The sequence below is a fragment of the Ursus americanus genome, chromosome 7 (assembly GCF_024610735.1).
Source record: "Ursus americanus isolate L20-20 chromosome 7, mUrsAme1.1.p, whole genome shotgun sequence".
NCBI classification, from domain to species: Eukaryota; Metazoa; Chordata; class Mammalia; order Carnivora; family Ursidae; genus Ursus; species Ursus americanus.
In genome coordinates this window covers 39,088,285-39,115,232 of record NC_142133.1, presented here as the reverse complement: position 1 = coordinate 39,115,232, position 26,948 = coordinate 39,088,285, and the positions used below count along the sequence as shown (strand labels likewise).

General features: G+C 51.6%; 2 protein-coding genes and 1 long non-coding RNA gene across 14 annotated transcripts in view; 1 reads left to right on the top strand and 2 right to left on the bottom strand.

Moving 5' to 3' along the window:
* The window catches only part of INO80B (INO80 complex subunit B), a 3,513-nt gene extending 1,060 nt beyond the window's left edge, over positions 1-2,453 (bottom strand). Inside the window, exons 1-4 of the mRNA XM_045788337.2 lie at positions 2,295-2,453; positions 1,872-2,064; positions 1,537-1,655; positions 1,200-1,369 (exon numbers count right to left, since the gene is read on the bottom strand). Of these exons, the coding sequence (XP_045644293.1) occupies positions 1,200-1,369; positions 1,537-1,655; positions 1,872-2,064; positions 2,295-2,352 (540 nt within the window). The 5' untranslated portion in view covers positions 2,353-2,453. The remainder of the gene's footprint in view (positions 1-1,199; positions 1,370-1,536; positions 1,656-1,871; positions 2,065-2,294) is intronic.
* Positions 2,040-26,948, top strand: RTKN (rhotekin). Of its 11 annotated transcripts, XM_045788324.2 has the most exons (16): positions 2,528-2,657; positions 3,640-3,741; positions 7,294-7,428; positions 9,288-9,407; positions 11,364-12,220; positions 20,372-20,571; positions 22,328-22,389; positions 22,495-22,548; positions 22,647-22,764; positions 22,968-23,177; positions 23,921-24,015; positions 24,116-24,222; positions 24,459-24,587; positions 25,238-25,406; positions 25,567-25,671; positions 26,254-26,948. In XM_045788324.2, exons 5-16 carry the CDS (start codon positions 12,110-12,112, stop codon positions 26,586-26,588), a joined length of 1,695 nt encoding a protein of 564 aa, XP_045644280.1. In that variant the 5' UTR covers positions 2,528-2,657; positions 3,640-3,741; positions 7,294-7,428; positions 9,288-9,407; positions 11,364-12,109; the 3' UTR covers positions 26,589-26,948. The 11 variants fall into 11 exon arrangements, with proteins under 11 accessions (XP_087719717.1, XP_045644288.1, XP_045644289.2 ...); XM_045788323.2 differs by lacking the exon at positions 7,294-7,428; XM_087863592.1 differs by lacking the exon at positions 11,364-12,220.
* On the bottom strand, positions 7,902-13,431 carry LOC123786078 (uncharacterized). 2 transcript variants are annotated; one of them, XR_006777878.2, is made up of 2 exons: positions 12,339-13,431; positions 7,902-8,365 (listed from the first exon to the last, which is right to left on the bottom strand). It is a non-coding gene; the product is annotated as an uncharacterized LOC123786078 (long non-coding RNA). The 2 variants fall into 2 exon arrangements; XR_015725227.1 differs by having other exon boundaries at positions 7,902-8,339.

The following is a 26,948-nucleotide window of genomic DNA, read 5'->3' as shown; positions in this document are numbered from 1 at the left end:
TCACCCCAGACCGACAGAGCATCTGAGCAAATCGAGAGCATGTGGTCACTAGAAGCTGTCATTTTTGAAAACTTTGATACGCACTGAAAACAAAATAGATCTCAGGGTGACTATACAGTGTATTTATAGTGGCGTTGCTGCATATATGGATCTAGGATCTTTCTTCTCCCTTTAAATGTGTTATGTTCTAATCGGTTAGGTGGATTTATTTTGCTAAACAATTTGCTAACACATTACACAAATTTCAAACAACCCTCTTTTTGTTTCTTTTGAATATAGTGTTTAAATTAAAATAGAAAATTACAGGTTTATGACAAGTATATGATGCTACTTAGGGGGATGACTTTGTTAGCAGTAACTCCTTCAGATTTTTTGTTTTGTTTCTGAAGCTTTGCCTTGTCTGTCTAGTTTAACATCTGACTAATATTCTGTTTGATTTTGGAAGTACTCTAATTTGACACAAGATTTGAATAAAGTTTCTCCTGAAAAAAAAAAGCTTTTCATCATGGACAGCATCAATTGGATAACTGCTCAAGCCCAAAACTCAGGGTTACCCTTGATTCCTCTTTTCTGCCCACTCCCTGACTCCCCACAAGTATCTATTTCAAAAATATCCAGAATCCATCTGATTTCCTCCATCTCCACAACTTCACCGTGGTTCAAGCCACCACCGTCTCTCACCTGACTACTTCAATAGCTTCCTGGCAGGTCTTGCTTCTACTCCTTACCTCTACTAAGAAGCCAAAGTAATCTACTGAAATATAAATCAAATATATCACTTTCTTGCATACAGTCCTTCCATGCTTTAATCACACTTATTTTTCTCCTTGACCACTACTAGGCAAGTTCCACTCCCAGGATCTTTGCACCTGCTGGTCTTCTGCCTGAAAAGCTCCTCTAGAAATGTAACCTTGTCAGAGAGGTCTTCCCTTAGTTCCCTATCTAATATTGTCTCTTCCCACCACTTTGTTTCATCACCCTATTTTTGGTTATAAACTGTACTTTTCCAAATTATTTATTTACTTACCCCTCTCTCCCCAACACACACATTCACACACATAAGAATACCAGCTCCATGAAAAGAGAAAAACCTTCTCCTTTTTTTCACCATTGATATCCCCACTGCCTAGCAACATTCTTGGGACATAGGAAGTTCTCAATATATATTTAGCCAGTGAACAAAGAACGAACCAACCTACCTGTCGAGCAGTGAGCAGCCGCTCATTGATCTCCTTCTTAAGATCTCCATTGTCATCGAGCTCCCCCTTCTCCAGGGCATCCAGCCACCTCTGTTCCTCCTCTTCCTCTTGACCCCCTAAGCCCCCTGACAGGTCCCGAAGTGGGGATGGGGACAGATTACTGTCTTCATCTGGAAAGCAAAGTTGGAGAGCTAAAAGTATTGTTCAGTTGGGGAACCCTAATTTGGCCAAGTTAATAATGAGACACTCAGAATTCTTACCCTCCTCAGAACCAACCCTCTTCCTTTAACCAGGTATAATGAGAAACCCAGTTTCCCCAATTCCAGATTCTTCTCACCCAGCCAGGCACGGTACTGCTCAAGGGGGACTCCTTCCATAGGTTCCTCTTCATTGTCCACAACCATAAGGGGAGAGGGTGAGCGAGGACCCTCAGGGATCACAGTGAAAGTAGGAACACTGCAGAGAAGCAACCACTGTGTAAGCTGAGCAGTTCTCTCCTCCTGCCTGGTAGCTACAACCAGCATTCCCCTACACCCTCTTGGGTTCTGCCTCCACCTGGGCCCCAAGGTCAGTGTCCATTCTCTGTCTACTGGAAAGCCCAGCCAGCTTCTCCTTCTATCTCTGCCTGCTCCTAAAGTTCCCCAAGTAAAACCTTGGCTTCCTTGGCCTCACCTCTTGGTGCCCAGGACCTGCCCACCCAGTTTGATCTTGAGTTTAAGTTGGGGCTTAGCAGGTGATGGCTGCGTTGGTCCAGCCTCCTCTTCCTGATGGTGTTTCTTCTTGTGTTTTTTCTTGTGCTTCTTGTGCTTTTTCTTGTGCACTCCATGGCCGTGGGCACCCGCCAGACTCAATTCCAGCGCTTCCCCTGCGTAAGGAGAGCCTGTCAACGGTGTACGACAAGAGCGGGGCAGGGAGAGCCTTGAAGAACCCAGTACCCCGGAGGGGCTCCACTCTTCCCGCGGTACACGCTGTTACCATAACAACAGCCCCGCCTTTCTCCTTCCCACCTGTGGCGAAGTACCCCGGAGGCTCGGAAGAGCAAAAAGGGGACTCTTTTCTGCGAACGCCTAACTTGCTTTATCGACCCGCGCTTACCGGGTTCAGGGGCTTCCATAGCCCCAGAGGTGCTCCCGCGCCGCCACAGCTTACTCATGGGGTCCTGCAAGGAAAAGGGGCTGGAAATTGTAGGGACACATGCTAACAGGCCTTTTCCGCCCCGCGGAAAAACCGACTCCTGCAAAATAAGAGGCTACTTCCGGTGCGTAACAACCATGCTTGTGCGGGGCACGCGCTGAGGCTAAAACCCTCCCTGAGAAACAATGAGACTTCTAAAAAAGGTTCCGGGCCCTCTGAGGCCGGGACAGCTCAAAAGGGCTTGGCTTTCCCCTCGCTCCATCTCCCGGCGCTCGATTCCAGAACTCAGCGCGGGTGATTCAATTATTATTGCACTCAAACGTGGTGAGTGTATACTCTGGACCAAATTCGGGGTTTAGGCTATGAGGATACAAAGACGGATATGAACACTTTCCCCTGCTTTTGAGGAGCTCACAGTGCAGGGGAGGAGTACCTAAGGAACTACGCTGCGGCCAAAATGGCCGAAGTGCTTAGTAGTACAAGTGCCCTAGGAGCAGGGCAAACGGTATTTAAGCCTACATTCTCATCACTAGAGAAATGGATTAACGAATTATGGTGCATCGATACAATCTGGAACACTATATTGCTAACAAAAGTTAACAGTGATAAGTAATTGGTAAGATTGACATGGAATTTAGATCCTGTGGGTAATAGCATCGGAAACAATCTAAGTGCCCCTCTAATGAAACACCAGAATAATTTGGTTCATGGATTTGGGTACATCCATACAATGGGCAGCTATGCTGCTCTTCAAAGAAGTGAGGCCTCTGAATGCTACCCAAGAAGCTAGTGACATCATTTCTGGTGGGTGACTGGGGAACAAGGGTGAAGGGAGACTATTTTTCATAATATACACCTTTATGCCTTTTGAACTTTGTATAAAACATGTATCGATTTTACCTAATTAAAAAAAGAAGGGGGTAGGGTGCCTGGGTTAAGCGCAGTCGGTTAAGCGTGGGACACTTGCTTTGGCTCACGTCGGGATCTTGGATCCTGGTGTGCGTGCCTGCCCCCCACCACCACATGGTGCTTAGGGCAGAGTCTGCTGGAGAGTCTCCCTCTCCCTCTGCCCCTCGCACTCGTACTCCCTCTCTCTCTTCTAAAATAAATAAATCTAAAAAAAAAAAAGAAAGAAAGAAAAAAGAAAAGAAAAAAAAAAGATGGGGGTCCTGGGTGGCTCAGTTGGTTAAGGGTTTGACTCTGGTTCAGGTCATGATCTCAGAGCCATGTAATCGAGCCCCTCGTAGACTCTGTCCTGGAAGCGGAGCGTGATTGGGATTCTCTCTCTCTCTCTCTCTCTGCCCAGCTCCCCTGCTCAAACGAGTGCATGCTCTCTTTCTCTCTGGGGGAATAAAAAAAGAACAACAATGAGGTAGATCTGTATGTGCTGATATATGGAATAAGAAAGGTGAGTTTCAGTATGATGTGATCCCATTTAAAAAGTGTAATATGTTCTATATACGCAGGAAGAAAATTGAGGAATATATACTACACCTTAATGTGGTTATCTTTAGAAGCTGGGGTTGGGGAGGGGCCCCTGGCTGTATCAGTCATTGGAGCATGTGACTCTTGATCTTGGGTTCCTGAGTTCAAACCCCATGCTGGGCGTGGAGCCTACTTAAAAAAAGAGGTCGGGGGTTGGGGAACTTCCACTATCTAGATCTGTAATTAATTTTCTTTCTTTTTTTTTTTTTTAAGATTTTATTATATTATTTATTTGACAGAGATAGAGACAGCCAGTGAGAGAGGGAACACAAGCAGGGGGAGTGGGAGAGGAAGAAGCAGGCTCATAGCAGAGGAGCCTGATGTGGGGCTCGATCCCATAACGCCGGGATCACGCCCTGAGCCAAAGGCAGACGCTTAACCGCTGTGCCACCCAGGCGCCCCTGTAATGAATTTTCTTAACAGCCAGTGTATATCACATTGATAATTAGAAAAATGTACCACTATGTACATATATTTAAATATGTACAAGGTCTGTGTCTGAAAAAGGTAGCATCAGTGAACAAAAAAAGAACTGATTCAAGAGACATTTCAGTGACGAAATTAAAAGGAATCAATGAAATTATATGTAGGAATTCAGGAAGAAGTCAGTGTTATATAATGATTAACAGAATGGGGGCGCCTGAGTGGCTCAGTCGTTAAGTGTCTGCCTTAGGCTCAGGGTGTGATCCCGGAGTTCTGGGATCGAGCCCCACGTCAGGCTCTTCCGCTGGGAGCCTGCTTCTTCCTCTCCCACTCCCCCTGCTTGTGTTCCCTCTCTCGCTGCCTGTCTCTCTCTCTCTCTCTTAAATAAACAAAATCTTAAAAAAAAAAAAAAAAGATTAACAGAATGAACTTTGGAGTCAGAGAAGCCTATTACAAAAATCCAGTTCCACTATTTAGTAGCTGTATAACCTTGAACTCAAAAGTCATTTAAGCTCTCTGAACCCTAGATTTCAGCCTTGTAAGATGGAATGAAGTAGGATCTACTATAGAGGGGTCTTTCAAGGAAAAAAGCAAATCAAGAATGCAGAGCACCTAGTATCTGGAAGTAGTGGATGTTCAATAAGCAAATGACAATTATAATAAATGACTTATGTATTTCTAGCCCAAGTAATTAGGGGGAGTGTTGTGTTTTAAATAAGAAAGAGAACATAGGAGCCGCAGCAAGTCAGTGTTGCCCAAGGTGAATTTGAGGTGCCTGCGCGGTTGGAATGCTGACCAGAGAAGCCAGTGCCAAAGGTGTGAGTAGGGGCATCATTGGCACAGTGACAGAGGTGCCCCCCAAGGTATGGGAATAGATGAGACATTTCAGAACAAACGGATGATGAGGAAAGGACCAGGAACAGACCTGAGTGAGCAGCTGTCCTGGACAGGCAGGCAGAGCGGCCAGGCAGGGCTGAGAAGAGGAAGTCAAGAGAGAGGCAAGAAGGGCGCCCAAGGGCAGAGAGTATCATCAGACAGAGGCTACGGTCAGTTCTGTACTGGCCTGAAGAGGGCAGGCTGAGCTCCGAGATGAGGATGCAGTCTAGGGTGTGAAGGCAATAGTGCTGTATCGTCTGGAATTCAAGTGAGGGATCGCCTGCAGTTAGTGTTTGTCAAACCCATTATAGCTTATAACCGGCTTTCATATCCCTTCTCTCCCTTGACCCCCATGGCAGCTCCATAAGGGAGATACTATCATGAAGAAACTGAGACTCAGAGAGGTTAAGCGATTTGGCCAAAGTCACATAGTTAGGGACTGGCAGAGCCAGCTTCCAACAGAGGCTTCCTGACACCAGGCCCAGTGGTGTTTCCTCAACATCCTGATGCCCAGCAGGGAGGAAGTGGGGACAGCAAGTAGCCACTGGCTTCATTATTTTGTTTTGTTTTGTTTTTGCTTTGTTTAGAATGGAAGAGATTTGAGCATGTTTGTAGGCTAAAAGGAAGAATTTTATTCTCCTGAAAGAGTTCTTAGCCTTATTTTTTAAATATAATTTATTTTGAAATAATTGCAAACATACAGAAAAGTTGCAGGAAGAATACAAAGAACTCTCTTGCTTCCTAAAATCAGATTCTGCAGTTGTTAACATTTACTATTACCCCTCCCCCCATTATTGTTATTCCTTTTCTGATCAATCTGAGACAAAGTTGCAGACATGATGACATTTCACCCCTAAGTATATCACTGTGTATTTCCTCAAAACAAGTACTCTGTTCTAGAACCTTTGTGCAACCCTCCCAATCAGGAAATTAACATTGATAGAGCATGACCATCCAACCCACAGACCCCATTCAAGTTCACTAGCTGCCCAATGTCTTCTTTTCCCTTCTAGCCCAGGACCCAAACCCAGAATCACGCAGTACTTTCCCTTATCATGTCTCTTTGATCTGCTTTAATCCGGAACATTTACTCACCGTTTCCCTATCCTTCATGACCTTGACAGTTTTAGGAAGTTCAGGCCTTTGGGAGCACCTGGCTGGCTCAATCCGCAGAGCATGTGACTCCTTTTTTTTCTTTTTTTAAGATTTTATTTATTCATTTATTTGACAGAGAGAGAGAGAGAGAGACAGCCAGCGAGAGAGGGAACACAGGCAGGGGGAGTGGGATAGGAAGAAGCAGGCTCCCAGCGGAGCATGGAGCCCGATGTGGGGCTCGATCCCAGGATTCTGGGATCACGCCCTGAGCCGGAGGCAGCCATTTAACGACTGAACCACCCAGGCGCCCCGAGCACGTGACTCCTGATCTCAGGGTTGGAAGTTCGAGCCCCACATTGGGTGTAGAGATTACTTAAAAATAAAATCTTAAAAAAAAAAAAAAAAGAGTACAGGCCTTTGATTCCTTAGGGTGTCCCTCAACCTGGATCCATCTGGTGTTTGCTCATGTCCTGACTCAGTTATTGGCAGGAGTACTACACACACAGACTCTGCTGTGCTCTTCTCAGCGTATCCTATCAGGAGGCACCGCTGACGACGCTCACCTTGATCTCCTGGTCAAGATGGTGTCTGCATTCTCCCCACTGTAAAGTTACCATTGTCATTTTTGTAACTAATGAGCTATTTTCTGGGGAAATACTCTGAAACTGCTCTAATATCCTGTTCCCCATCAAACCTCCATCCACCAGGCTTAGTATCCATTGATGAATACTGTATGTATCAACCGCACTGTAATCATCACCAGTGGAAACTTTCTACTCCCATTACTCCATCTGAATGTACGAGTGGGCATGCCACTGTGAAGAGGAGCTTTCTCCTCCTCCATTCCTTTATATATGTATTTGCTTATATCAGCATGGTTTCCTAGTTCAGTCAGTGGGTTGTAGTCCATTACTATCACTATTTATCTCGATGCTGAAATATGTCCCAGGTTTGGTCAGTGGGCATTTCTCTAAGATGATTTCTGTGTTCTTTTGACATGTCTCCATCATGCTTTGAGCACCTTTTTACTTCCTCACACTACAAAATGTTTTGGGTTCATCTTGTACTTTCCTTTGATAAGGGGTGGGAACCAAGAGAGGCCAGGAAGTAGGAACATGTGGCTGAGGTTACACGGAGGCTACACCAGTCACACCACAGTAACCTGCTGATGAGGATTTCCCTGCTGGCACAGCCACCTGCCCCTCAAGGACTGCAGGTACAATGATTATATCATAAACTCTCCCTGGGTCTTGTTTTCCACTTGTTCAAAATTCAAAGTCCAGTTGGGAGCATTCCAGTTGGTTGGCTTAGGCCAAGTGCTTACCCCTGGGCTGTGAAGAAGTGGGAGAGAGGCTGAATGACCTTCTCCAGCTGCCATAAAGAGGGTAGAGCCTCAGCCTACCAATATTGTCCACAGTAGGGGACCATGCAGAAACAGGAAGATGATTTGAACACTGGGTGACCAACAACCCCTTCTCCAAATATCTACTTCATAGCTGGAGAGACAGAGATACATATGTAAGCAAAGGAAAACGTTGGAAAGATTATGCAGCAAACCAGTGGTATGCTGGTAAATTTTTAACAAAAGCCCCCAGGGGAAAAGGGAGGGCCTGTTTTATAGTGTTCACCTGTTTCTGTTGTGTAACTGTTCCCACCATACCCAATTTCTTTTTTTTTCTTTTTTTTCCCTTCAGCTAAGACAGCAGAAGAGATGATTTATTGTACACGTGTTACATTCAGCCACAAATGAAAACCGAATTAGTCCCGAAAGTCACAGGTGCAGGACAAAGGACCAAAAGGGACTGTTTTGGTATGAACAAGGCAGGTCTCTCAAAGGTGGTCGTTAAGATCAGATGGTGATGGACGGTCTAGGTCCATTCAGTCAAGCTCCTAGAAAGTAGACATGCAGTCCAACAATTGGTGCCAGCGTCCCTGGCCTCTGGCTTTCCTTGTTCCTGCTCCTGTGGTTCCACGGGTGCACAAGCTAGCGGTTTACTTGCACCTCTGCCTCATCTTTCTTTTTTTACACTTTAGCCTGCGCATTCGCTTCTTCCTCCACTCGCCTCTCATGGCGCAGAGGTTTCCAAGAAGATGGTGCTAAGGCCGAGAGCGCACCATACCCAGTTTCTAGGGTGACATGATGGAACACAGAACTGAGGAAGAGATACGCAATAGCTCACTGTTACATAGCATTTCCACCATATAGATACTATTGGAGCAAATCACCTCAAGAGATAATTGGAAAACACAGTGAAATAATCAGGAAGTGATGATCTTTGAGTATTTATCACCTTTGCTTTAATATAATTTATTTAATTGTGGGATTTTATTTATTTTTTATTTTTTTATTTTTTAAGATTTTATTTATTTATCTGACAGAGAGAGAGGCAGCGAGAGAGGGAACATAAGCAGGGGGAGTGGGAGTGGGAGAGGGAGAACACGCTTCCTACTGAACAGGGAGCCCAATGCGGGGCTCTAACCCAGAACGCTGGGATCATGACCTGAGCCGAAGGCAGCTGCTTAACGACTGAGCCACCCAAGCGCCCCTAATTGTGGGGTTTTAGATTTAATTTTTAATTAAAGCTGGGCTTAACACCTGGAATGCACAGTTCTGGAAAATTCAGCAGTTGTCTCTTATGAGTCCCTGTGGGCCTTCAGTACACCATGGCACCAAATGTCTCAGTGTTTTTCTTTGATGGTAGGGAAGGCATGCCTTTATTCTCATTTTTTTTACTTTATATTATTTTTAAATGGTACAATTAGGAGTGTGTTTTTAAAAACTATATGTGTGTCTTCAAAAAGGAATTTAATTTTAAAAATAATTAAATCCATGGAACTGTTGACCCTTGTTTCTCCACTCTCAGTCATGAACAGTGTCAGCTGGCTTCCCTGACCCCAGTCACACCCTCCTCCAATTGATTTATGTAAAAGGCTGCCAGATTCTAATCTCTAAAATACAACTCTAGCTGTGCAGCTTCTTTTGCAAATCTTCAGTCACATGGAATCCAAATTCTCAGACAGGATTTGAGCTCTGTTTCATTTCTGAATGCCTTCCACTCTCCTACCTCTTGTCAGGGGCTTCCAAACCGTTCCCGAGAGCCTGTGGGCCACTGCTGAGGACCTGTGGAGAGGACAATGCATGAAGCTCCAGCCCTGCTTCCATCATAGCAGCTGGTTCTATTTCACATATTCCAGGTAAGATTTCATTTGGAAAAAGAAAAAAAAATTCTGTTGCTAAAAAACCAAGTGTTTGAAATGAACTGTTTTACTCCAACAGCAGGGCTCATCCCAGTCAGGTGCTCTGAGATCTTCATGTTTCCTTGAGGCATTTCCTGTGGTCATTTACTTCACTGATGGTTGACCGAGTACTTCCTATGTGCCAGACACTGGGCATAAAGCAGTAGACAGGACAGACTGTTCCTCCCTGGGAAGCTTACACTTAAGAGAAGTGACAATAGATATTTGAAGAATTAACAGTTCCAGGGCTGGAGGGGGGTGGGAGAGATGGGGTGGCTGGCTGATGGACATTGGAGAGGGTATGTGTTGTGGGGAGCACTGTGTATTGTGTAAGACTGATGAATCACAGACCCGTACCCCTGAAACAAATAATACATTATATGTTAATAATAATTAAAAAACAAAACAATTCCAGAGCATCTGGCTGGCTCAGTCAGTGGAGCATGTGACTCTTCATCTTGGCTTTGTGAGTTTAAGCCCCATGTTGGGGGTAGAGTTTACTGAAAAGAAAGAAAGAGGGGCACCTGAGTGGCTCAGTCGGTTAAGCAGCTGCCTTGGGCTCAGGTTGGCTCAGGTCATGATCCCAGGGTCCTGGGGTCAAGCCCCTGTTGAGCCCGTGTTGGGCTCCCTGCTCAGCAGGAACCTGCTTCTTCCTCTCCCTCTGCCCCTCCCTCCAGCTTGTGCTCTCTCTCTCTCTTTCTCGCTCACTCTCTGTCTTTCAAATAAGTAAATAAAATCTTTTAAAAAATAAAAAAATGAATAAGAAAGGAAGAGAAAAGAAACAATGCCTTTCCCCTTCCTCCTCCTCACCCATCCTTTGAAGTTTATCTCAGAGGCCACAGATTTTATAAAATTTTTTGATCTGCCTTTCCTCCGGACCAGAACTCCCTTCTCCATGTAGTTTTTGTATGTCGAGGCTGTTTGCTGTCCCTCCTGTCCAGCATCCATTCCCTCACCTTCTGGTGGTAGTACCGAAACAGTTTTTGGGAAACTACCTCTCCCTTCCCTCCTCTCCCAGCTCAGTAGGTGCCAGCTTGTTTTCAGGAGTGGCCAAGTGACCCAGGCCTGGTTGGCTGGCACACAGAATCCCCCCTAGCCATAGTGATTGGTTCAGGTCAGGCCACCCTTCTGGCTACAGAGGTTGGATAGAAGATCCCAGATGGCCCATAGTGAATCCAAGACATGTTTAGGAGGTTCAGAAAACAGGTGCTATCTTTTCCCCTGAAAAATATATAGACCCAGAATTTTTGGCAACGATGTGCTGTGGAGGGTGAAGCCCACATGGAGCCAAGTAGAGCTAGATGAAGGGTAGAGACAGGATCTTTGTGACACAGGATGCCTGGGTCAGGCCACCTCTAAAGCCTGACCTCAGGACATTTTAGTTCCTTAAGACAATAAATTTCCCCTTTTGTTGAAGTAATTTTAAGTCAGGTTGTTTAGAACACGGAGTAATTTGCCATAGCATAACAATTCTATCATCTCTAAAGCTAAAGGAGCATTTCCCTCGCTCCAGCCCATTTGCTATGAAGGAGCTTCACTCTCTCTCAGTTCTCTCCAGTAAGTTCTGGAGGCCGCAAAAGACTCCCCAACGTGGTCAGCAAGCTAATCCTTCTCTCTCACTAGGCTCTGTAGGGGTGAGGAGAGCTCCCTTTTGTGCACATACTGAGTGGTAATCTTGTCTTGGCCATCCAGCAGCAGTTGAAAAATACTATTGAAGTCAATTACCAACTCACCCTCTTAAGGCACTTAAGGTCTGGGTCCAGGGAGCTGAGGTCACCTGTGCCCCATCCAAGGGCACAAGGTGTTGCACCTGCGTCTTTATCTTCATAGCTCCACTTACGGGGCACTTGTTTTATGTGAGGCACTATGCTGGGCATTTTATAAAATACCCATGCTCGTATGTAATCCTCATAGCAACCTGAAGAATGGAGATCACTATATCCCCCAATTGAACCGATGAGAAAACTGAAGCTCAGAAGGTTCAATGACTGGGTCAAGCCTCCACGGTTAGTAAGTGACAGAACGGGATTCCTAGACGTGCTTAAGCACAGACCGACGAATTGGGTGGATGGGCCGGTAGCAGTGAGTGGGGAACTTAAAGCGGGAGGGGGACGAAGAAGGGACATTTGGGACTTCAGGAAGTTGAAATGATCACTTCGGAAGCTGCTTAGGGGTGCAGTTGGGCGCGGTCCCAGGGCCCAGCCAGAACTGCAGTGTGCCACGCGGCTATCTCTGTGGCCAAGGGATTTTCCGCGCGCAGGGAGTGGGGCTTGCCAGGTGGGGGTGGCTGGTGGGGCGGGGCTTCCCTGGGCCCGCCCCTTGCCCAGGTGAGGCGCCTGAGACTGGGACGCGACCGGATGGTGCGCCCCCGCAGTGCTCGAGAGGTGTAGGGTGCCTGGCTGTTGGGTTGTCGGGCCGGGCCTGCTTGGCGTCTTGGGACTGGCCGGGCCGGCCGGGCCTTTGGCGGGGGTGGAGAAGGAGGGTGCCGCGCCCTGCCCGGCCCAGGTGTCGTCTCCGGGGGCGGAGTTTGGGAACCGGGCTGCGGGGAGATTCCCGGCCGGACTGGCGGACGGGCGTCGAGGGACAGAAGCGGACGAGACCAGACACAGCCAAGCGGCTCAGGGAACGCACCGAGCAGGTGAAGGTGCGGGGCCGTCAGCATGTTCTCGCGAAACCACCGGAGTCGGGTCACCGTGGCCAGGGGCTCCGCCCTGGAGATGGAGTTCAAACGCGGCCGCTTCCGACTCAGCCTCTTCAGTGATCCGCCCGAGGTGAGACCCACGTCCCTGCCTTCCCCTTCCCCGGCTCCCGCAGCCCTAGCTGTCTCGGCCCCCCGCCCCCGCCCGCGCGCACGCCGAGGGGCGGAGACGCCGCGGTTCGGGTACAAACCGGTTGTTGTTGACTTCAAAAGTGAGGCGCGGACCGTCAGGAAGTTCATCGGACCCCTCAGAAAGTTCGGACACTCCCTGCCCAGTTGCGATGACTTGCCTCTGCCTGGAAAAACTCCGGGTTGGCTTCAGCGTAAGGGTCCGCAGGCTCGATTCCCAAAATATGCCTGGACCCGGCCCCTCCCGGGCATCCCCCGGCAAAGGGCGGTGGGCAGGTGGGCGGGCGCCAGACCGCTCAGACTCGGCCGGGGCGCCCGCTTCTTCCCCGGCCGGCAGCCCCGTCTCACAACCGGTCTCAGCCGTCTGCGACAGCCTTCATTCTCAACTGGACTTCTAGGCCACGTCTGACCACTTCGCTGAAGCCCTCCCCAGCTGCTCCTCTGTGCCCCTGAAGGGCTGGGAGTGTGTGTGTGGGTGGGGGGGGGGGTCCCTTTTAACGATTTGGGTTCTTTACCACACCAAAACTTTGTAGTCCCGCTTCTAGTCTGACAGTTTCCTCCCCCGGCCCACCGCTCTACCCTCGCCCGGGTCCGAGCCCTACCTGTTACTCCCAGTAGAGACTCGGGAGTTGCTGAAAGGTGTGGGCCTGAGCTAGGACTGAGAGGGCAAGTGGCGACAGCAAAAAGGCTGTCCCTGAGGTCAGCTCTCCTACCCTGCTGGGCCAGAAAAGCGTTAAGTGAGGGGGCCTTCCTCCCGCCCCCCTCTCCCTCCGGGCCGGGATTCCAGGCCTGGCTTCTGCCCTTTCCCCCCAGCCGGCCCAGAACAAAGGCCCTTTCACATCCACGTCCTGGTGTCCCGGGCCTTTTCTGACTCAGGAGCTGGAGGACCTGGGGGAGAGGGGCTTAGTCGGGTCCCTTACCAGCAACCCGGTGCGGGGCCAGCGTGGGGGAGGGAGAGGCGAGGCCGGGGGACCAGGAGGAGGGGCCTGTGGGCTGGGGCCGCCCCCGGGGTAAGTTGGGCCTGCGGGGCCGGAGCAGAGGAGCCGGGGCGGAGTCGCAGGGTCCGCCGGCCGCCGAGGGGAGTGTGACTCCGTGGGCCCGGGTTGGAGGGGGGGGGGGTGGCAAAGCTGCAGCTGGCTGGGAATCGGGGCTGGTTTCCTGTCTGGAAGGGAAGGGGCCCGCAGAGGGGAGCGGGGGCAGCAGCAGACAGGCACACCCCTGCCTTTCTCCCTCCCACACCTCCCTTCTGCTGGAAAAGCGAGGTAATTGTGAGCCCAGGGTGGGGCAGGCTGGATTAGGGCCCCAAGTTGGAAGAGGTGGCCCTGGGGGTTGGGCCGAATTTACCCCTTTGTCCCGCTCCCTGGGCTCACTCTCCCCACAAGTCCTCAGCTCCATCCCTCTTCTTTAGAGAGTGAGAACCCCTCTCAGAAAGCTCCGACCTCCTGCCAACCCCCACAACTCTGTAAAACCTGCATGAGGCGTCCCCTCCCTGCCCCCTTCCAGCTGTGCCTGCCCCTCACGCCCTACCCGCACACAGATTCTCTGTCCACCAGGCCAGGGATGTGGGCGGGGGCTGGGGAGGGGCCAGAGTCGGAATGAAAGGGCCTTTTTCTTCCACAGCTGGGAGAACAGCTGCCACCAAAACAAGACTGGACGCTCTGTGCCCAGAGCCCCCTCTGCAGCTGGCCTCTCTTCCTGGGACCCTGCTCATTCTCACCTCGCTTTCCTTTCCTCCCCATGCCTGGCTCCCAGCAGGGCCCTGGAACAGTGGTAGGCAAGGAAGGTTTGTCACAGCAGCCAGAGGGGTGTAACAGGAGCGCAGAGGGACAGGGGCAGCCTCTGCCCTCTGCCCACCTCTTTCAAGACCAGGGGAGCAGCGGGAGGAGGAATTGTGGAGCAGCGCAGTGCCTGCCCAGCACCCCCCCTCAGGAGGGGTCCACAAGGGAAGGGGAACTGGGGGCACAGAGATGCAGGACAGATTGCACATCCTGGAGGACCTGAATATGCTCTACATTCGGCAGATGGCGCTCAGCCTGGAGGTAACGCCCCCACCCCCCGGAGTGCACCTCCTCTGCATGCAACCCAGCCTCAGTGTGTGCCCTGTCCAGTGTTGCCTGGGCTGGGATGGGGGGGCTCAAAGTGGGGAGAGGGACAGGTGGTCCTGTATGACTTGTGTTAAGTGCTGTGTGCGGACCTACACTCAGTTCCACCAACCAGCGCATTACGTTGGTAAAAGGGTCTTTACTCCGATTTCTGAAAGCTCTGTGGGTGGGTGTGGATGTGTGTTTTGGGCCTGAGGAGTCCTTTTAGGTGTGGGAAGAAAAGACTTCAGTGTAAGAGAGGTTTGCAGGAAGGATGTGGCCTTGCTAGAGAAGGGGAAGGGGACTCTGTGACAGGTTGTAAGGATCTGGTGGCCCTGGAGATGGCAGGGAGCTGTTTATTCATTTATTTATTCTTAAACACTTTGAACACCTCCCATTTCTAGACCATGGGATACCTCAGTGAACCAGACAGGAAAGGCCCATTCGCCTGGGGGAACACAATAAACACGCGAACACAGAGATCATCTCCCATAGTGAAGTGATGATAGAAATGGGGATGTAACACACATCAGGTAGGGAAGGCGGTGTTCAGTGTGGAGGTCAGAGAAGGCCTGTGATGAGATCGTGAGCCGAGACCAGAAAGATATGAAGATATGTGAAGACTGGAGGAAGGGCTTTCCAGCTGGAGGGCATAGCAAGGGCAGAGGCTCTTAAATGAGAACGTGTCCCAGTTCCAGTGTGGCTGGAACATAGGAGTTGGGGCTGAGATCATGGGCAGAGCCCAGATTAAGGCCTTTGGCAAGGCCTTTTACTCTAGGTGTGATGTTGGCCTACCCAAGAGTTTTAAGCAGGGGAACGACCCATTTAATGTTTTAAAATAATGGCTTCTGTGGTGAATAGGCTAGGCAGGCGGTGGGGGGGGGGGGCAGGGGTGGGAGAGAGGAGAGTTGACAAGAGAGGTCGCAGAAGACCACCAGATAGGAAGTGGTTATGGCCTTAGGGGAGTGAACCTGGTGGTATGGATGGAAGTGCTCATGGTGGAGACAGAGAAGGGGGTGGATTTCATATGATGGTGGTAGATCACCAGGGCCTGTTGATGGATTGGCTGTGAGGACTGGGCATGGATGGATTTGCCTCATGGCAAAGAGAGAGCTCTGGGGTGATTCCCAGGTGTGTGGTTAAGCAGCTGGGTGGTGTGGCCATTTACTGAGATGGGGGAGGTGAAGGAAGCTATGGAAGTGACCTCCTGGGTGAGGCAAGAGTTTGCTGCTGAGGAAGGTCTGAGGTGGGACTGTAAAGAGTCCAGATCAGGAATGGCAATTTATTGCCAGTGTTGCCCCTCTCAGCCCCGGCCCCCACTCCCTGGACCTTAGCAGACACTGCGAGTCAGTCCCGGCGCTCTTGACCAGCTAGCCAGACGTGGACTCCGCAGTCTTGCTCAGCATGTCCTTGGCACAAATTGGGCAGGTTGTTTCCTTCACAGGGGCGCCAGCCAGAGGCAGGAGTCCCAGCCGGGTTTCGGGGTATATCAGGAGGGGCCACCTTTATCTAACTTGCAGAAAGGTGCTCAATAAGCCGGTTGGGACTCTGATACTACCTGTAGTCCGGTATTAGCACATGGGATACAGTCTCTTCCTCTGCACCATCGGTGTTGGTAGTTACATGTGGCTACTTAAATGTGTAATTTAGTGACTTGAAATGAAATAGACAATTCCTTGGTTGCTCGAGCCACATTTCAAGATGGCTATGGAACATTTTCATCATTGCAGGAGATATTATTGAACAGAGCTGGTCTGGGTATTTAAATGTTTAAATTCAGCATCCTCTCTGGTCTCCTGTGCCCCCGCCTTCCCCATGTAATTTTTCTTCATGGGAGGTCTGTCCAGAGAAGGAGGCTTAGATTTCACTTTGGTCACCTCTCCTTCAGCTAGGGTACAGGCTGAAGCTGCTGTGTTCTTTTTCCACGAAACTTAGCAGTCCCCTACCCCCACTCCCCACTCAAGAGAGAGGTCCGTCGATAATTCAGAGATTGGCAGAGAGATAGTCATGGCAAAGTAAATCCAAGAAGACTTTCTGGAGGAAGCAACTTAAACTGCAAGTAAAGGGAAGGTGGGAGTGAGAGAAAGGTTGTTTTTGAATATGTGCTGGGTCAAGGTAGCAATTAGACTTTCTCACTTAATTCTCAAACAATACTATGAAGGAGGTGGGACACTCCCCAGTTTACAAACAGTCTCCAGAGTCTAAGTTCTCACGGCTAGTCAAATTCCCAAGCCAGGATTTGGATTTAGCCCCAGTGGAGATTCTGAAGGGAACAGAGGTGATGAGAAGCAGAGCAGTAAGTCAGGGATAGAAAAGAATGGGAGGGAGGGACAGGAAAAGACATCCACGGAGGGCCTAATGTGTGCTGGCTTCTGCCCATGACTCATCCTCCTTCAGCCCCTTGGGCCTTGACCCAGGTCCTGCTGACATCCAGCTCTAGGCTCTTTCCCAGGAGAGTCTGGTGCACTGCCTACTTCAGGAGAAAGGGGTTTGTGGGTGGGTGGGGGGACCAGAAGCTATCCCTGGGGTGGCGAGATGGGGACAAAGCACAGGGATCAAGAAACAGTGCCAGGATTCCTGAGATGCTCTGCCCAAAGGGTGGGAGCCAGGATTTCTAGGGCCCTCTCCTCCCTGGAACAGTAGGAGAGTGGATTTGGGGCCAGAGTGGGGTGGGGGTGGTAGCAGGGGTGTTCGGCTCATCCAGGCTGAGCCCAGAGACTTTTCTACAGCCCAGTTTTTCCAACTTATACACATTCCTCCCTCCCCCATGCTCCTGGGCAAGGGGTCACCTTGGAGGGCAACCGCAAAGCAGGAGGGGCCTCCGGCTTCCTGCAGCTCTATCGGCACCAAGGCCAAAGCCCTTTCCAGGGCGACATGGGAGCTCCAGGAGGCAATGTTGCACACGGCTAGGTCTCGTGGTTCCGCTGCCCCGAGCCCTGGAGCCTAGCCCCGCCAGGCACAGGGAAAGACCGCCTGCACCCTGGAGCCCCTTGACCGCTCTCGCGGCAGTTGGGAGCTGATGTCACCAGCGCCCTGAGCGCCAGGGGCGGGCGGGGGCACTTGCGGCTCCCCGACCGAGCGCGCCGCCAGCGTTGGTGCCTCAAGCGCAATGGACAGGGCTAGGGAAGGATCCGTGAGTGCTGGGGCCCGGACAAAGAGACTAGCCAGGAGAGGGCTTGAGAACGCTCCTCTGTCCCTACCCTCCCCCCTTCTCTCATCCGTCGCTGGTGTTTGTGGCAGAAGCTGGATGCAGAATGGGATGGGGGATGGCAAGCGGGAAAGCTTAGCAGAGGTGGGACTCTGGTGCAGACAGACTGAGAGGCTGGGGGAGTGGGGCGGCGGGAGCTGTGTAGTATGGGAGGGCTTCCTGGTGGAGGGGGCATTGGGACTTAGTTGGCCTACTTCTGAAGGGTCAGGAATAGAAACTGTGGGAGAGGGGTGATGAAAGTCAGGCCTAGACTGGTGGTGGCCCAGGAAATAAATTGTGAAGGAAGAGTGTGCAGGGAGTCTGGACAAGGCTTTTGAAAGTAGGAATTTAGGGTGTTTGGGTCTTGGAGACTTGAAGGCTGGAGCCACCAGGGACAGAAGCAAGTGCACAGTGTGAGAGCTGGTGTGAGGGAGAAGACAGGTTTTAGGTGATCCCATTTACCCCCCTCTTCCAGCCTGGTGCCTCCAGCTCGCTTTCTCTCGAACTGATCTCACACTGTAATGCAGTTCAGTCTTCCCCCTCTTCTCTGAAGCCTTCCCTGTCACCTCAGCCAGAAGCAAATGGGGCCTGTCTCCTGTGAGCATGTGGATGCCATGACAGGGCACTTATGGGGCAGCCATTAGTGTCTGCATCTCTCACCGCCCAGCTGGATTTTATTTATTTTTATTATTTTTTAAAGATTTTATTTATTTATTCGACAGAGATAGAGACAGCCAGCGAGAGAGGGAACACAAGCAGGGGGAGTGGGAGAGGAAGAAGCAGGGTCATAGCGGAGGAGCCTGATGTGGGGCTCGATCCCGTAACGCTGGGATCACGCCCTGAGCCGAAGGCAGACGCTCAACCGCTGTGCCACCCAGGCGCCCCCCAGCTGGATTTTAAATGCAGACCCTCAGACAGCGCAGGGATGCTCCAGGGTGTGTTGGTAAATGCTACTTCCGTCAAAGTAGCATCATTTAAAAAAAGCATCCTCACCATTCGTGGGTACTGTGTGCTGGGCACTGTGCTAAGTGCTTGACATTCCTGGTTACTGAGTCCTCACAACCCTAGCATGTGCGGACTATTTCCAACTTCATTTTATAGATGGAGAAACCAAGTCTTCGCGAGGTTGAGTAAATTTTAAATAAGTTTCTTCCCAGCTTCTCAAGACTGGCAGGACTGACCCAGACCCAGGTTCGTTTTATGTCAAACCGGTGCTCTCACCCTCCGGTCTCTGTCAAGACCTCCAGGGCTCCTTCTGAGTGAATGTTCTTGAGAATCCTGGTGCCTCTCTCAGTGTCTACCCCGCCCCCCCCCCCCCTTATGCACAGCCTATTTAGCCTCTCACTCCTGATCTCCTGCCCTATCTGCCTTCCCATCCCCAATCCTTGCCTCTGTCCTCAGCTTCCCAGACTCGGAGGGCCAGCAGGTGGCAGAGCCCCTGATTTGGAGTGTGTAGAGGGTTCTGTGAAGTATGGGTGAACTCTGTAGGGGGTATGCTCCTTCTTCACAGGTCCCTTGTCAACTAGATTCCCCCCCCCCCATCACTTGAGTCTTTGGGTAACCCAGGATGGTCTTTACTATCTTGTCTGTTTTCTTTAGTTGGTGGTTCTCAACCCTGGCTATACCTCAGAATCACTTGGGGAGTTAAAAAAAAAAGTACCCACTTTATTCTTAGAGATTCTTATTCTGCAAGTCTGAAGTAGAGCCTGGTAATGTGTGTGTATGTGCATTTAACTGAGAAGATTTAATTTTTTAAAAAGGTAACACAAGGGGTGCCTGAGTGGCTCAGTTGGTTAAGCATCCGATTCTTGATTCTGGCTCAGGCCATGATCTCAGGGTTATGAGATCCAGCCCCACATCAGGGTCCCCATTGGGGGTGAGCCTGCTTGAGATTCTCTCTCTCCAAAAAAGGGGGGGGTAACAGTTTCCAATAGTACAGTAGTAAAGAAGGGTATATATATTTTTTAAAAAGTAGTATAAGTCTGTTTTCCATTCCTGGCACCCAGGCCCACAACCTCTATTTTATGCACATATATATATGAAGTGAGAAAAGAGAGTAGAACAGTATTACAGCATGCTACCATTTGTGCAATATATTTATTTATTTATTTATTTATTTATTTATTTATTTATTTATTTATTTATTTTTGAGAGGAGCGAGCGAGCGCATGTGCAAGCACAAGCAGGGGGAAGGACTGAGGGAGAATCCCAAGTGGACTCCTCACTGAGCACAGAGCCTGACACAGGGCTCAATCTCAGAACCCTCAGATCATGACCTGAGCCAGAATCAAGAGTCCGATGCTTAATGGACTGAGCCCCCAGGAGCCCCCTCACTTCATATATTTTGAAGATTATTTCATATGTGCATATATATGTCTACCTCAGTCTTTGATGTCTGCAATATTCCATATTCCAAGGGAATGCCGTAACTTACTTAACCAATGCCTGAGTGAAGGACTTTTAATCGGTGTTTTAAAACAATGTTGCGATGAATATGGCTTTGCTCCCATGTGTAACTCTGTTTGTAGGATAAACGCCTAGATATTGACTAGCTGGATCAGAGGATATGTGAATTTCTAGTTTTCATAGATTTTTCCAAATTGTGCTCAGAAGCAGCTGAAGGCATTTATACTCCTACTGTCAAATGCACAAGGACATCTGTATTTTCACAAAGCTTCTCTGGTTATTATTGGGCAGCTGAGGTTGAGTTGCCTGAAACATAAGTTTCTTTGTTTCTCCTGGGACATAGCCCGCTTGGGGACTGGAGGGTGCTTCAGCCTGTCCCCAGCTGCCATTTCCTTCTCATCCTTTTCCCCACTGTGTCTAGGACACAGAGTTGCAGAGAAAGCTGGACCATGAGATCCGGATGAGGGAAGGGGCCTGCAAGCTGCTGGCGGCCTGCTCCCAGAGGGAACAGGCTCTGGAAGCCACCAAGAGCCTGCTGGTGTGCAACAGCCGCATCCTCAGCTACATGGGCGAGCTGCAGCGGCGGAAGGAGGCGCAGGTGCTGGGGAAGAGCGGCCGCCGGTGAGCACGGGGGAGGCGAGGCCTCGTGGGCGTAGTGGTGCGGGGCGCGTGTGTTCGGAGCGTGGATCACCCTGAAGATGACGTCCCCACGAAGCCTTGTCAGAAGCCTGGGAGACCCCTTGGTCTTTTATCACTACACCGTGCTGCCCAGAGTTGCACGAGTGAGTAGCTAGGGCTGGACTCAGGAAAGCCATCGTATCTGGGGAAAGGCTGGCAGGCTAAGGGGTTATCATGTAAAAGTGCTCATTTGCTAGGCCCTGCCTGTGATCTGATGGGGCGGGCTGGCTGGCTTCTGGAAAGCTAATTTTCTTGAAGTCAGTTCACCAGATGGCCGGTTTACCACAAACTGAGTGTTGTGTACCTGAGGTTCACCGTCACGAGCAGTGCTGGAGAAAGGAAATCATAAAAACACGTTTAAGGGAACGCCTGCCCATTCACATAAATTAGATCACGTATTTTGAAAGGGGTCGGCTTTTGGATGCGAAGCACCAGCTACGCTGACATTCGATGCTGCCGATCTGACAAAGCTGCAGCGAAATGGCTGAGGCGAGGCTCTAGTAAAACTAAAATGTTGGAGAAAATACCTGGCAAATTTATCATTCTGAGAATTGGCCACTTTTGGTAAACGGATCATTTGGAAAACTGGCTTCTGGCAAAGTAAGCCTGCTTGACTCCACAAGGCTTAGTGGGGAGAACGTCCCAGCTGCTCACTGGCATGATGCCCATCCCAGCTCTGCCATGAAGGCTGCCACAAGGAGAGGTGGCCAGGAGCCCTCCAGAGCTCACCCGTGAAGCCCCCAGGGGAAGGCAGATAACCAGCTCTGTGGCTTCCCCCCAAAGCTAACGGGCGAGCAGACAGGGGGCAGGTCCTAGTGTGAATGTGCTGTCTCCTGAGAGGCAGCCATCAACAGGCTCTGCCCTGCCCAAGTCCCCACACAGTCTAGGCAGTGTGGGGTGAAGTACACCCCAAATCACTGACAACTAAACGCATTGCCATCAGTGCCACATCATTTAGCTTAAGGCCCTAAGTTGCTAATTACATTAGTGACATTATGAATTTGTATGGCTAAACTGACTGTCACCTTAGGAGAGACACATGCTTGGTAAGTCCTGCTGATGGGTGGGGAGGGGAGAAAGGCCAGGTGTCTGGGGCCCTGCATTGGGGGCTGAGGAACTTGGGGTACTGAGAAGGCTCAGCCGACCTAGGGACGGAGGAGGAGAAATCAAAGCTGAGGGGGAGGGAAGAGAGAGGTTTGTGGCAAATGGAACACGGATGTTCTTTATTTGGGTTCTTGATTTTCTGACTGACCCAGTGTTCTCCTATATCAAAGAAGTGATAGGATGGTGACGAACAGCCTCCTCTGTTGTTAAAAAGAAAGCCTGCGAACTCCTCCAAGTCTGGGGTTTAGTGGAGAAGAGCCCTTGAAAAGGAGTCTTTCTGCAGGCACCTGTTCCCTCAAGCCTCACTTGTGCCTGGCAGGGGCCTGGGGGGATGGTCCGAGAGGGTGCTTGGAGGGGGAGGAGCCTGGAGCTGGTACTGCCTGTGAGCTAATGTGCTTCTAGTGACCCAAGCCCAGAGAACCCCTGGGTTCCACTGACAGCTGTAACAGTCCCTCAGCCCTGCCCTGTCAGCCTGGCTGGGGACCTGGGGGCTAGGCCCTGGGCTGGAGGTGTCCTAGAGCCCTTGGGAACCAGAACGGGGGGACGGGGGAGTAATGACTAGAGGCCAGGCCAGAATATTGTGATTTGCCCACAGGCCTTCTGACAGTGGGCCGCCTACTGAGCGCTCCCCTTGCCGAGGCCGCGTCTGCATCTCCGGTAAGAAGAACAGCCCCCTCCCCCCCCCCAGTCCCTGGCACTCCTTGCCCAATCACAAGAACTCCTGCTCGTCTCAACGTCTCTTCCTGCCCCTCTGCCCCTCAGACCTCCGGATTCCACTCATGTGGAAGGACACAGAATATTTCAAGAACAAAGGCGGTGAGTTCTACACATGCTGGGACAAACTACGGGGAGTAACCTGAGGTCGGAGGTTCTTGTGGGGCACTGTCTTTACCAGTTTGGGCCTCTGTCCCCAGACCTGCACCGCTGGGCTGTGTTCCTGCTGCTGCAGCTAGGGGAACACATTCAGGACACAGAGATGATCCTGGTGGACAGGACCCTCACAGACATCTCCTTTCAGAACAACGTGCTCTTGTGAGTGCCTCGGCCCTGTGGCTCCCTCCTTTCTCCCCTCCGCTGCAGCCCTTGTCCGATGGAGCTGCAGGGGAGGAGGGGCCTTCCCTGGGGAGCTGTCCTGTACTGGCACCACATCCATCCTCCAACCCCTCCCACCCCTCGTGCCCCCCCCCCCCACTTCCCCAGGACCAGCCTCCTCTCTTCCTCCCACACTCCTATAGCACCGAGGCAGGGCCAGACTTTGAGCTGCGACTGGAGCTGTATGGGGCCTGCATGGAAGAGGAGGGGGCCCTGGCTGGAGCCCCCAAGAGGCTTGCCACCAAACTCAGCAGCTCCCTAGGCCGCTCCTCAGGGAGGCGTGTCCGGGCATCGCTGGAGAGTGCTGGGGGTTCGGGGAGCAGTCCCATTTTGCTCCCCACCCCGGCTGTGGGGTAAGGCCCTACATCCCCCCACTGCCCTCATCTGTGTCTATCCTGGCCACAGGTGGCTTCTGAACCGCGTTGAGCATGCGAGCCCGTTTTGCACTGCTGCCACAGCGTGCGTCCTACATGAGTAAGCAGCGGCTGCACAGCTGGGAGGCACCCTGGCCTATGCCCTGGAGCTGGGCCGAGGTCCCCCGAGAGGATCAGTAGGAATGCAGGGAGAGCTAAGTTCTCGGGTCTTCGGTTTTTTGCAGCAGCACATGCCTCTTATGTGGATAGAACAGAGTGCCCTGGTTGGAGCAAAGTAGCCTAGGTCCTGAGGGGTTGCCTACTGGCACCTGGAAGCACCCAGTGGAAACACTGGGTCTCTGAGAAGCAGTTTGAGAAGCTCTAGGGCAGTGACTTTGCTGCCTTTGGAGACAGACAGGAGGTCAAATTCTGGCTCCACCACTACCAACTATAAATTATGGGCAAATTTCTTGACTTCTCTAAGCCTCAAGCTGTCTCATCTATTGACGAAATAATGCCAACCTCCCAAGGCTGTTGTGGGAATACAGTGGGATAACATGTTTAAAGCACAGGACGCAGCACTTAGCAGGAGCTGGGTCAGTGTTCTCACCCCGGTGGGGAAGGCAAGCTAGTTTGCTGTGGGACAGCCTGAACAATGGGGCAGATCTGCTCCGCCCTCAGAGCTCCTGCGGTCTAGGATGCCCATCGCTGGGCTGAGGCCCACTTCTCTGTCTGTCCTGCAGTGGCCCTCGTTACCACCTCTTGGCTCACACCACGCTCACCCTGGCGGCAGTGCAAGATGGGTTCCGCACACACGACCTCACCCTCGCCAGCCATGGTATGTTATGGAGAGGAGGGGATGCTGGACAGTGAGAAGGGGGGCTGTTGGATGGTTCCTTCTCGTTCCCCACCCTTACCCTGCACTTCCTGTCCCCCAGAGGAGAACCCCGCCTGGCTTCCCCTTTATGGTAGCGTGTGTTGCCGCCTGGTGGCTCAGCCTCTCTGCATGACTCAGCCTACTGCAAATGGTACCCTCAGGGTGCAGGTGAGGGGCCCTGAGGTGTAGAAGGGAATGTGGAGGAGGCAAAGGAGAGGTGGATCATTTAGGCACCACAGGACTATTGAAAACTCAAGGTCTGGGTGGAGGAAGGAGGGTTACGGCAAGAAGACAGGAGGATCAGACACGAGGGTGGGCAGAAAGGAGCAGACTGTCAATGGGGGAGTGGGAAGAAGGGTGTTGGGGGTGTGATTCCCCCAGGAAACCTTGAGTCATTTATGCAGCAAGCTGGGGAGCTGCAGGACTGGGCGCGAGTGCATGGAGTCCTGAAAGGCACAAGCCTCTTCTGTTACCGGCAACCCGAAGACGCAGACACTGGGGAAGAGCCGTTGTTTACTATTGCCATCAACAAGGTGATGGGTCCCTTGGTGGTGAAGCTACCAGGTGCCAGGGCCCAGGAGCATCTCCTTCAGGTCCCAGGAGGGGGGGTGCAGATAGATGGAAGTCTAGCCTCCTGCTCCTAACAGCACCATACCCAGCTTCAGGGCCCAGAATGTTCTAATGAGCGTCACTGGAAAAGGCTCTTCTACTCACCAGTTTCAGCCCCTGCCAAGTCCCAGAGGGTCTCGCGGCCAGTTTAGGATTTTCATCCTCTTTCCGCCTTTTCCCTCAGATTCCAGTCTGCATCTTCTTCACCCTCTCCGGCTTTCTGTCCCAACCCAAGTCCAATGACCCCTCTTGAATTCCAAGCCCTTTTGCTGGCTTTCCTGATGACTTTTACGACAGTACTGAGGGACATTAGGCCTCGGCATTCCTGCCCCCCCCCCATGCCTTCCGTGCCTTACTCAGTCTCTCTTGCCCTGTCTCTGTCTGCTGCTCTTTCCTGACTGAGGGCGCAGTCTCATCAGCAGTCCTTTCCTGCCATTCCTTCCCGCTCTGCTCAATAGGAGGCAAATGAGAGACCCAACCAGCAACTCCTTCTAAGCAGGGCTCTCCTCTGAGATCACTGCTGACTTCTGTGACCAAGGTGAAGGTGGAAGCAGACCCCTTCTTTCCCCTGCAGGAGACTCGAGTGCGGGCAGGTGAGCTGGACCAGACTGTAGGCCGGCCCTTCACGCTGACCATCAGTAACCGGTATGGGGAGGACGAAGTGACACACACCCTTCAGACAGAGAGTCGAGGAGCCCTGCACAGCTGGATGGAGGCTCTGTGGCAGCTTTTCTTTGACATGAGTAAGAGGAAGGGGCTGGTTTGAACCTTGGGGAGGGATGGGGTTCATTTTTATCAAAGGCCTCTATTTCCAGAAAGTGTGGAATAGAATGTAGCAGGGGAGGGGATGGCCTGGCCCTCTCGGTCTTCCTCTGCCCACCCCAGTAATTGCTGTCCCTTCAGGCCAGTGGAAGCAGTGCTGTGATGAAATTATGAAGATTGAAACCCCTGCTCCCCGGAAAACACCCCAAGTACTGGCCAAGCAGGGGTCCTTGTACCACGAGATGGGTGAGTGAAAGTACACTCTGGGAACCTGATGGGAAGTGGGGTTGGGGGCTTCAGGGGTGCCCAGATAATGGAAACAGAGAGAAAGCAATAGGCTGAGGCAGAGCTCTGGGGACCCAAGGCCCTCTCAGTCCTGTTGTATCTGTTTCTCTTCTCCAGCTCTTCTTAGAGCCATCTCCACCAAAGTTCCAAACAGACCCCCAAAGAGCCAGATTCATTTCATGGATTTCTTTCCTAATTTCTTCTTCTCTGTTTCCCTTTCTGCATGCGAATTCCTGTCTCTTCCTCTGACCCTTCACTTGCCTGGCACTGCTTTCAGTTTCCTCCTCTTTCTTAATTTTTTTCACCCACTTTTGCCCACCCCCTCATCTCCATCCCCCCACACCCCATATCCCATAGTCTTATCAGAGCCCGTAGCTCCACGGGGCCCAGGTGAGGGGCTTCTCCTGCAGGATAACACAATCTCAGCTGAGATCCGGGCTTTGCTTTCCTCCTATTACAGTGACAGGTGATGATCAGGGCTGGGTGGGCCTGGGCCCTGAGCTCTGACTGGCCCCTCCCCTCAACCCCTTCCTGGTGTCACAGCTATTGAGCCGCTGGATGACATCGCAGCGGTGACAGACATCCTGGCCCAGCGGGAGGGCGCAAGGCTGGAGACACCCCCACCCTGGCTAGCAATGTTTACAGAACAGCCTGCCCTGCCTAACCCCTGCTCACCTGCCTCAGTGGCCCCAGCCCCAGCTCGGACCCACCCCATGCCCTGGGGGCGACCCCGAACATTCTCCTTGGACGCTGTCCCCCCAGACCACTCCCCTGGGGCTCCCCGCTCGGTTGCCCCTCTCCCCCAGCAGCGATCCCCACGGTCCAGAGGCCTCTTCAACAAAGGCCCTCCCCGCACTTGGCTCCAGTCACCAGTATGAGAGAGAAAGGTGCTGGCAACAGGATCTGGCCAGCGGAAAAGACGACCTATGTGCAGTTGGGATCTGGACGTGGCGCTGTCAGGAGCAGGTTGGCCAGCTTGGCCTCCCCTTCCTCTGCCGGACTGGGGGGAGGCTAGGGAGGGGGAGCAGAAGCCCCTCTTCAGCTGTGGTTGCCAAGGTGCTGAGGGGCTCATTCCTGGGACTGGCTGGGACCCCCTAACCCTTCCTGGGAGAAAACTGGAACCAATCCTGCCCTACCTCCCTGCACTAACCAGCTTTGAGGATGGCACTGAAGAGCCTTGGGAGGGAGTGCACCTCCCTTGTGACTCTCACATCAACCATTAAAGTTATTTAACTGCA

What these genes read in the sequence shown, in the direction of transcription:
- RTKN (XM_087863591.1), top strand. Translation starts at nt 12,110, where the DNA reads ATGTTCTCGCGAAACCACCGGAGTCGGGTCACCGTGGCCAGGGGCTCC. An exon ending in CTGGGGAAGAGCGGCCGCCG is followed by an intron (nt 20,572 to 22,327) that starts GTGAGCACGGGG and finishes ATTTGCCCACAG; the next exon opens with GCCTTCTGACAGTGGGCCGC. An exon ending in ATATTTCAAGAACAAAGGCG is followed by an intron (nt 22,549 to 22,646) that starts GTGAGTTCTACA and finishes CTCTGTCCCCAG; the next exon opens with ACCTGCACCGCTGGGCTGTG.